The sequence below is a fragment of the Anarrhichthys ocellatus genome, unplaced genomic scaffold, assembly GCF_004355925.1.
Source record: "Anarrhichthys ocellatus isolate YVR2014 unplaced genomic scaffold, GSC_Weel_1.0 scaffold9, whole genome shotgun sequence".
In the NCBI taxonomy this organism is placed as follows: domain Eukaryota; kingdom Metazoa; phylum Chordata; class Actinopteri; order Perciformes; family Anarhichadidae; genus Anarrhichthys; species Anarrhichthys ocellatus.
Window position 1 is genome coordinate 3,113,650 of NW_022280039.1, and position 9,245 is coordinate 3,122,894.

At 45.8% G+C, this 9,245-nt stretch overlaps 1 protein-coding gene across 1 annotated transcript in view; it reads right to left on the minus strand.

Annotated features, from left to right (window-relative positions):
• Positions 1-6: 6 nt before the first annotated feature.
• The window catches only part of adgra2 (adhesion G protein-coupled receptor A2), a 35,853-nt gene continuing 26,614 nt past the window's right edge, over positions 7-9,245 (minus strand). The window contains exons 3-19 of the mRNA XM_031849303.1: positions 8,797-8,868; positions 7,764-7,835; positions 7,606-7,677; positions 6,899-7,062; positions 6,281-6,494; positions 5,947-6,111; positions 5,670-5,868; positions 5,427-5,576; positions 5,165-5,326; positions 4,674-4,874; positions 4,340-4,529; positions 3,596-3,804; positions 3,375-3,502; positions 3,165-3,288; positions 2,931-3,079; positions 2,118-2,207; positions 7-1,961 (exon numbers count right to left, since the gene is read on the minus strand). Coding sequence (XP_031705163.1) covers positions 554-1,961; positions 2,118-2,207; positions 2,931-3,079; positions 3,165-3,288; positions 3,375-3,502; positions 3,596-3,804; positions 4,340-4,529; positions 4,674-4,874; positions 5,165-5,326; positions 5,427-5,576; positions 5,670-5,868; positions 5,947-6,111; positions 6,281-6,494; positions 6,899-7,062; positions 7,606-7,677; positions 7,764-7,835; positions 8,797-8,868 — 3,769 coding nt within the window. The 3' untranslated portion in view covers positions 7-553. The remainder of the gene's footprint in view (positions 1,962-2,117; positions 2,208-2,930; positions 3,080-3,164; positions 3,289-3,374; positions 3,503-3,595; positions 3,805-4,339; positions 4,530-4,673; positions 4,875-5,164; positions 5,327-5,426; positions 5,577-5,669; positions 5,869-5,946; positions 6,112-6,280; positions 6,495-6,898; positions 7,063-7,605; positions 7,678-7,763; positions 7,836-8,796; positions 8,869-9,245) is intronic.

Here is a 9,245-nt window from a genome sequence, read left to right on the forward strand (position 1 = left end):
CACACACACACACACACACACACACACACACACACACACACACACACGCACACACACACACAGAACATATAAAAGCATGTATGAACCCACACAAACAATTACTTGAAGCAAACAAAAGGGTGAAAGGTTGTCCACAGATTAAATGCATACAGCTGTACTTTGGAACTGGATCATCTTGCACTCCATTTCATGCTATAGTTGATATGCATAGAAAAATCACAACTAAAACAGTAAAGCTTTCATTAGACATCCAAAATCAACATCATATGCCAATTCTAGAGATATCATGTAATTTGTGAAATGATTAAAAATAAATGAGTATCTTATCTTTGAGAATGACAGCAAAAAACCTGCCTCATTTTTTTTTTTTACCATTTCACAGCAAACTCTTTCAATGCTACAGAGGCAAAAAGTACCAGTTTAGCGTCCTGGATGCCTTAATGATTTGATATCTTAAATTATATAATTATTATAATCAAGAGACCATTGAAAACATAACCCAATCATTTTAGTCCATTAAGGCCATGCATAGAAGTTCATATATAAGTATAGGTTACACTGTGGTTTCACTTTTCCACAAACCACTCTTCATTCCAACGGAGCTCTGGGATTGGTCTGTGCCACTCATGTCCTGTTCCAGCTCGAGCGCTGTCTTTTTGAGGGTGCCATTCGGGGCAGCGGCCCCAGGCACAGTGGTGGTGACACTGTTCAAAGGGTAGGAGCAGCGCTTAGTGTCTCGCTCCAGCTTCAAATTGTCTCTGCTGGCGCATCGTCTCTGAGCGCCGTGCATGGCTGCTCTGCTGGCCATAGAAGGCAGCAGGGGGAAGGGTTTTCGACTCCCGCTGCTGCCTCCATCACTTCCCTCTGAGGGGCTGGTCGGCACTGACTGTCCAGGGCGTTTCCCGTTGGTAAGCGGGCTGGCCTGGTTCTCCGAAAGGCTATGGTGGATGCTGCCATTCTCACTCGTGGCCTGTTTGTGAGCAACATGTGAAGAACTGAGGTGTTCTAAACCATTGGGTCCTAATGCTCCCAGGCTGCCCCCACCACTAGCAGTCCTTAGAGCTTTGAGACGATAGTGACCTCTGCCCTCACTCCGATGGTGATACTGGCTGCTTCCTTGTTTAGTTCTGCTAATCACTTTTCTTCTCTGGGGATGCACTGGGGCTGCAGAGTTAATAATGGGCAGAACATTGTTTGTTGGCTTGGTGGTGTTGTCAGCACTGGTGCTGGTGTTGTTGCCCACAGGGGCACGTGAAGTGTTGTTTGGACTGTCTTGTGCCACCTGCAACAGGTTGGTGAGCTTGGAGGGTCCGGGGCCCACACTGCTGATTCCACTTGGCGTGGATGATGACCGCGCTGATGAGGAGTTATGAGAGTCAACTGGTGGATGGCAGTTGATGAAAAGTTGCGATCCCTGCTCAGAGGTCTGCACTCCACTCCCGGTCGTGCAGGTGTGCGTGTAAGTAGACATAGGATGAGAGCGGCGGTAGCCTGGACAACATGCCATCCATGAGGCCTGCACATCCAGACGTCGAAAGCAGTGGTGTACCACCAGAAACACCCCCAGAACTGTGGCAGCAATCCCATAGAGACAGCTAAACAACAAGCTAGTGTGCCCTGTCAGCCACATTGCCATGGCTCCACAACACCACAGAACCACAAACAGGAAGTGGGTTGACACCAGCACCAAGAACTGTGTCTTCAGCGAGTACTGGTCCTCTGGCACGACAACAGGGTTCATAGGTCCCACCGCTGAGTCTGTGGAGAGGAGGCTAGTGCTTCCTGCCAGTGCAGGCTGGCTTTCAGTCACAGGAGTGGACAGGGTGGTTCCTGTGCATTCTTTGGCCACACGGTGCCTCAGGCGAAACACAGTGCACAGGAAATAGATCCAGGTCACCAACACCACTAGGCCAGCAGGGACAAAGAAAGACCCCAGACTGGGGCGCCACACCAGCCAGCAGCTGCAAGAGGCAGAAAAAGAGTCAGGAGGGTCAATGCAAAACAAGGACACGTCTGTGTGTTCAACATAGTACACAGAATTATTCACTTCAGCACCAAAACAACACAAAGTAAAGGCCCAAATGGTTCAAGAAAAAAAAAAAAAGAGAAGCACTTACTAAAGGCTGTTGTCGCCGTAGTTGTTGACATTGACAGCTGCAGTGATTCCACAAATGATAAGAGGAACTCCACCAGCTATCAAATAGAACCTTGAATAATAGAGAAAAATATATCAAACACAAGTTCCCAGCTGCAGTTTGAGAAATAAGAGCAGTTCTTGTTGGTGCCACAGGATGCTGTGTGACCTTTGGCTGTTACAATGTTTTTAAATTGTCCGTGTCATTTTCCTTTTTCTGTTTTTATGTCTCTCTGGCTGTCTATAATCTGAACAGAGCTGTGTGATCCTTCACTCTCATAGTGGGCAGAGTGTTACAAGGGTCAGTATAGGCTCCAGAAGCCTGGGATTTATTGCAGCCTGGTCCCGTGTGACTGAGTGGGCAACAAAGGGGTAGCGGGAGGGTCAGCGAGGTCAGTGTATGATCGCAGCTTCAGGATCACAGGGGGAGGAGAAATAGAAGGGGCTATTTGAAAAGACAGTGCACCCCCTGAATCATCCTGCTCAGATTTATGACAATCCCTCTGCTTCTGTTATGTTGGTTTCATACATTCCTCCCCTCCCCCACTCAGAGTTCATACTGGCTTATAGCTTTTTTTTTGCCTGACAGCAATACTCTGTTATGTCACTCCAAGGTTTTCTCAAAAACAGAGGGACTTTAGTTGTTGGGCACAATGACCCACTTTGATGGTGCACAGTTTGGGTGGCCGTGCAAAAGCCCTACCGCATCTGTCTAAAACATAAACCATATTGACAGCAAACAACAATCTCACAGTGCAGGAAGTGGGTGAAGGTGAGTTGTGGCTTGCTCACTGACCTGAGCATAGGTCGCTGAGTAGGTGGAGCAGGAGACTCTCCCTCGGGCTCCCGTGGTATTCTCCACAGAGCCTCTTTGTAAATGACCCTGGCACTGACTCCAATCCACAGCAGGGTCGACAGCGAGGAGTAGTGCAGGGCGATGCCCACCTGTCACATTTCACAGTCAGGTAAGACATCAGGCTTAAACACGCCACTAGTAGAAATGAGGGGACTGTATAAACGCATTACTTACTGCTTGACAAACCACTGGGTAGCTGGTCAGGCTTATGCCTCCTGCGTAAATGGCCGTTGTCATGGCGATGTGAAAGCAGGTATTCAGTAACGTGTGCCAGCTTTTTCTTGATATGTGAATAGAACTGCAGGGACACAGAGCTAAACAATCAGGAAAGGAAGCAAATAACAAAGAGCAGCATAAAGTCATTTTCAGCGTAAACTGCAGTACCTGTGGTGTAGTATGTGTGTGATGATGATGGTGAAGAGGCAGAGGAGCAGCACTGCTGTGCAGGCATAGACCACAGGGTGGAGCACCCTTACAGAGATGGGTGTGGAGTTGGGGAAGTCAGGCACCTCCTAGAAACAAATCACAAGCAAGTCCAATGAAAGTCTGATTCAGCCCTGTTGATCCTGGATGAATGATACAGTACATACTCATGGCTACCATACCTGCAGCACAGCATAGTTGCTAAGCAGAGCGCAGCGCATCGTGGAGGTGCTACTGTCACTGTGGACCAGCTGACAGCCCTCCTGGCTCCAGCTTCCTTGCTTCTCCAGAGAACTCAGGCTCCACTGGGCTGCCACAGCATCAGTACCAGGAGACAAGTGGCGCAGCGACACCCAGATGGGCTCTGATTGGTTCCACCTGCTGCAGCCGTCTGTCAGAGAAAGGGGGGGGGGGTAATTGAACTGAGATATCAGTCACAGATACTTTCATATTTTTAGATATTAGTCAATCTGAGATGTCCATGCGATGTTCCCTCAGCTTGTCTCATTTACTTTTTTATTGCTTGATGAGTTTCTACTCTCAACATCCCTCAGAGACTGTGATGAACTGTGCTTTTTATTAGTAGGTGGAAAGAGCTAAAATCAAATCAAATTAAGTAAATTCCTTCATCTACAAAACTAGCGCTGCTGTTGGTAGAGAAAGTGGCTTCCTGCTTCTTCTTCAATAGATTTAAAATACCAAAAAAAATTTTGATCCCGAGACGTTATTGTTGATGTTATAGATAGTTGACATTCTGTTCAAGAATTACGCTACATAGTCGTAGCACTTAAAATATTCTGACATGATGTCATCTTACACGGCCATCTACAACAAGAATAAAAAAGGTGCAAAAAATGCTTAGCGTCTTTTAATCTGTATTTTTGAACAAAGGTGGTTTCACAAAATAAGCTGAGAGGCTTTCTCACCTAGGCCAACAAATATGACAGGAGTGTTGATGCTACGTCGGCGAGAGTGTTCCCCAGTGTTGCTTGAGTTCCCGGAGAGAGGGAAAAAGCTGCCGGTTCTGAAGGCTACAAACTGCAGCTTACAGTCCGCAGGAGCATCAGGAGGAAACAGAGTAGCTGGGAGAGTCACAGAGGCCAGGGCTACTGAATTCTGAAGAAACAAAACACAATTTTCATACTGAAATCCACCAGTACACCTTGATGACTGTGAATGCAGATACGATAGGTTAATGATGGCACAGTATGCAGTAACAGTAGCAGCGAGTGGACACAAGAACGGGTGTTCACACCTTACCTTTAAGGGAAAATTGTTGAGGGAGGTGTTATGGGAGCCGGTGCTGCAGCGAAAACGAAGCGGCTGCTCATGAGTGGACTCTGACGTGTCCATTCCCAGGCTGCCAGTTAAGTCCTCGCGACGCTGATAAGCAGTGCAGGTCATGCCAGTGAAGTAGGCTGTTCGAATGAAGTGGGCCTCCATCACAATGTTTCTAGACACCTGCACGTATCAAAATCAAATATAAATGTAAAGATTGTTTCCATATATTGTCATGTCCTCTTCAGTCATCCAGACAATAGAATACGGCTTACATTTCGCTGATATCATTTCTGGACATTCCATTGTTTTGCTGAATTACATGGCAACATACATGTATTTCCTGTTGTTACAATGAACTATAAACATATTCAGTAAGATTCTCTAGAAGCTCTACTTGCTCTGTTAAAAAAAGGAGAAGTTTGTGAAGAGATTTAAAAAAAGGTTTCAAAATGTGGGCTGATAGTCCCTACCATGGAGAAGTCCTGAGCATGACTGTGTAGCTGAGGCCAGGCCAATGTCTCTAGAGAGTAGACTATGGAGCTGCAGGCTCTCTTCTCTCTCTGGGAAAGAGCGAGGATCTGGTCATCCACCTGCATCACGTTGCTACCCATCTCGACCAACACCTCTGACAACTGGAACACACGCACAGAAATGTTACGATAAAAGGATAGTAATGTAATATACACATACTTGTATATAGCCATTTTAAATATGGAATGCAATCTTTCTCACCTCTCGCAACTGTTTGACATAATCCATAAACTTCTCCATCATTTGCGCCACATACAACACATCCACAGAGTCAGTGAAGCCTGCAGCCTCCAGGGTGTACGTGCGCACCTGATGAGCCAAAGTGACAGCATTGGATGCATTGATGGGTCTCTGTGAAGAAAGAGCAAAAAATGGGGCAAGGTTAAATACATAGTGTTTACTGAACAGGAAGCATGTAATGTAGTAAACCTAAGAGCTACTGACCAGGATGAATGTATGCAGGACACGGGTGATGCCATTAGTGTAGTGACAGTCTGAATAGTCAGCCTCCTGCCAGTTTCCAGAGCGGTCACAATGTCTGGAGGCTTTTTTCTGTTCAATACCTCCCTCCATAGACAGGGAGGGGTAACGCAGCTGCAGGCAGTACTGATGTGAGGTGATGCCTGCCAGAGTTCTGGGCCACCTGGGGATTAAAACCATAGAAGAGTAAGACCACTGGATCTTTACACGTGTACTAATAATTACTGTAAGTGTAACTAACCTGAACTCCCCACGGTTGTTGACAACTTTATCCTCTGGACAGAAGGAGGCACTGTTCTCCAGCACCAATATTTCAACACTGCGAGACGCATTTCCCCGCCCAGTAGAAACCACACACTCCCACTCTCCCTTGGCCTCCACATGTACGTTGAATAGAATCAGCTCACTGGATAAAGAGGATAGAGACAGCTCATTATAACACACTATCGCCATATGCTCCATTGTGTGTCTGAACTTGTTAAACATTCATCATTTTAAGTTCATCAGATCATTCAAATTAGCATAGAGGACGAAAGAGAGCAGTCTGATTGCTTGGGTAACTCAAGTTCCTGTACCTGGTGATGAAGGTGCAGTCATGCAGCACACTGTTCTCCAGCTGGACACCCATCTCTGGGTCAGAGGTCACCAGCTGACTATTGTGACGCCAATGTAAGGTGGTGATCTTGTCCACCAAGGCGGCGGTGCAATGGAAGGGCAGCCGATCGCCTTTGAAGACCACCTGACGCTGGGACGGCAGCAGTGACAGGGTGTGCAGCTCCAGAGGACCGTCTGAGCAACATAGTGGGAAAAGACGGAGATACGACCGTTACACATCATCCCTCTGAATTATTTCTGCTGCACTCTCATTACTCAATCTCAGCTAAATGTTTCAACAGAAGCCATTACAGGTCTGCTGTTCTGGAGCAGATTTGATGAAGACAGCACCAATTCCGAAATGCAACCCTCAGGATTAGTTGTCAATACGGCACACTGATACTTTTAGTAATGTGTCCCTGCTGAGCTGCTGGGATTCATTTGTTTCAATCCAATTTGGTGTAGTAATCCTTAAAAATACAGAGATGATCTTTTGCGCTGATATGAGTCTACTGGCATTGTTATTCACAAGCCAATGTTCTCTGAAACAAAGCGGTGAATCGCCTCAATCTAATGCCTCGTTCTAGCCAGGCTCTCACCACAGCTCAGCTGACTTTCCCTTAGTCCACGCAGGGGCTTTCCCCTCAGGCTCCTGGGATAGGCACACAGGGTTTCGTCCCCCAGCCGGGCTGAACTGCTGCGAAAGAATCCTGGGACCCAACGCAACCCGCAGTCACATGACAGGTAGTCTGAGTTGAAGTTCCTGGAGAGAGAAGTGATGGTCATTTGTCATTATTCTCACTCTACCTGGCTCAGATACATTATATCTTCATTATAGGATCAACATATCATACCTGTGCTTGACAAAACAAATACTTAAAAGGCTTGATGCATATTTGTCAAGTGACAACAAATGTTGAATTACAGCCACCCCAGCAATACTTCTGTTACATATCACAGATTTTTTGTTTTTTTTGCTCTGAAATGAATTGACTGTTTTATGCAATAACTGGCAGTACCATATATTAAAATCAAGCTACCCTATGGTTGTATTGGAAATATGTGTATTTCATCTACAAATAATACATAAAATATCCAAACTCAGACAAATACGTGTCAAATAAATCATCATTTCTAAATCTTTAGTTTTTCTTCACACTTGAAGCCGTAGTGAAAACAAACCCGAGGCAAAATAAAAATTACGTTTAAATAAACTTTATTTTTGTCAAGAATATTTTAGTCATATATGGTATGCTGTGAGGGTGAATTTGTTGTGGTTTTAATGCCGACATTGTCTAATACTCACACGAGCTTGAGGGACGACAGCTCCTGAAACACACCCGGGTCCATGGTCGATACGATGTTGCCAGAGAGGTTCCTAGCAGTACACAAAACTAGACATGAACTCCATAGCTTCCACACAATGCAGAAAGTAAAAATATTTTCATCGGATCTGTCTCTTACAGTTTAGTGAGATTGGTTAACCCCTGGAACATGTCTGCAGTCAGGCAGCCAATGCGGTTGTTGGATAGGTCGCTAAAAGTGAGAAAAGACAAAGGAATGTGTTGGTTATTTTTGAATCAGGACTCGTCACAGTCACAGATTGTGATATCTTGACTCTTTCAATGCCCATGTTGTTTTTGTGATATCAGATCAAACGCTACATATCCGACATAGAAGGTAAGACCGCGCAGGACCTCCTTCCTGGTCTTGTTTATGATAAAATAAATAGTGATTTTCCACAGTTAGAAAGCTTAGAAAGTTAAACATGAGCATACACACGCTCTTATCTCTACTCCATGGGACCCAGTAAAGGTTCATCACTGATGGGGTAAAAGCAGGGCGCCTGTCCTGCCATCCACCTCTGAGTGTGATGTATAGCCACAGCCAGAGAGGGATCTGCTCTGTTGCGCCTCTGACACTACCCAGTAGAGAGCTGTCCAGAGCATGTGTTTATCTCCCCCTGTTTGTTTTGAAAAGCTCCAGACCTTGCAGGGAAAACACAAGTAGGGGGAGGAGGGAAGGGGAGTCACGCGGTGCAGCCCAGACGACCAGCTGCGACCCACGCCACAACCAGGCCTCTGTGTCCAAAGACGCAGTGAGCGAGCAGCCGTCCTCTCACTTCCAATGTGTGTTCCAACGTGTGAGGAGAAACGGCGTGGCCCTGACGTTTCCACCGTGGCGGACGCGACACACTAGAGACGATATTGCAGTGGCCCCGCAAGGATCGGCAGAAACACTTAGTGAAGGAGGCCCTTATTGTCACACTAACACCAGGAGCTCAATATAACACATGACATCTGCCATTAGCTGCCAAAACAGTGTCTGCTTAAGATGTGAGGGGACATGTGGGCCTGTCTCTTTCAACAACTACTGTTAAACGGTTAAACGGTATGATTAAAAAAAATCTAAAATGTGCAAAATTTCAAAGAACGTGTTTGAAATTTCTGTTAATATGTTGCTGCACTGAACCAGAATCACGTTAATGTCTACTTACAGTTTCCGAAGCTCAGAAAGACCCTGGAAGGCTCCAGGCATGATGGTGCTGATTAGGTTGTGCTTGAGGTCTCTGAGGAGAGAGAAAATATTAGGTTGATGAGAAAATGCATCGAAGGATAATGATGATATGTCTAAATAAACTGTTTTACATTTTGAGAGATAGCACGTTTGCTTCCTCTTCCTACCAGCACCTCTACAGCTCACTAATTAACATCTGATATTTTGTTTGTTTAGTCCGTTCAAAAAACAAAATGTAAAAACAATATAATCAGCCATTTTGTTACCTTTGAACAGGGCCAGGCTAGAAGTTTCCCCTTGTTTCCAGTCTTAATGCTAAGCTAAGCTAACCCCCTGCTGGCTGTAGCTTCAAACTTAAGAGAGAGAGAGAGAGCAAGAGTGGGAGAGAGAGAGAGAGAGAGAGAGAGAGAGAGAGAGAGAGAGAGAGAG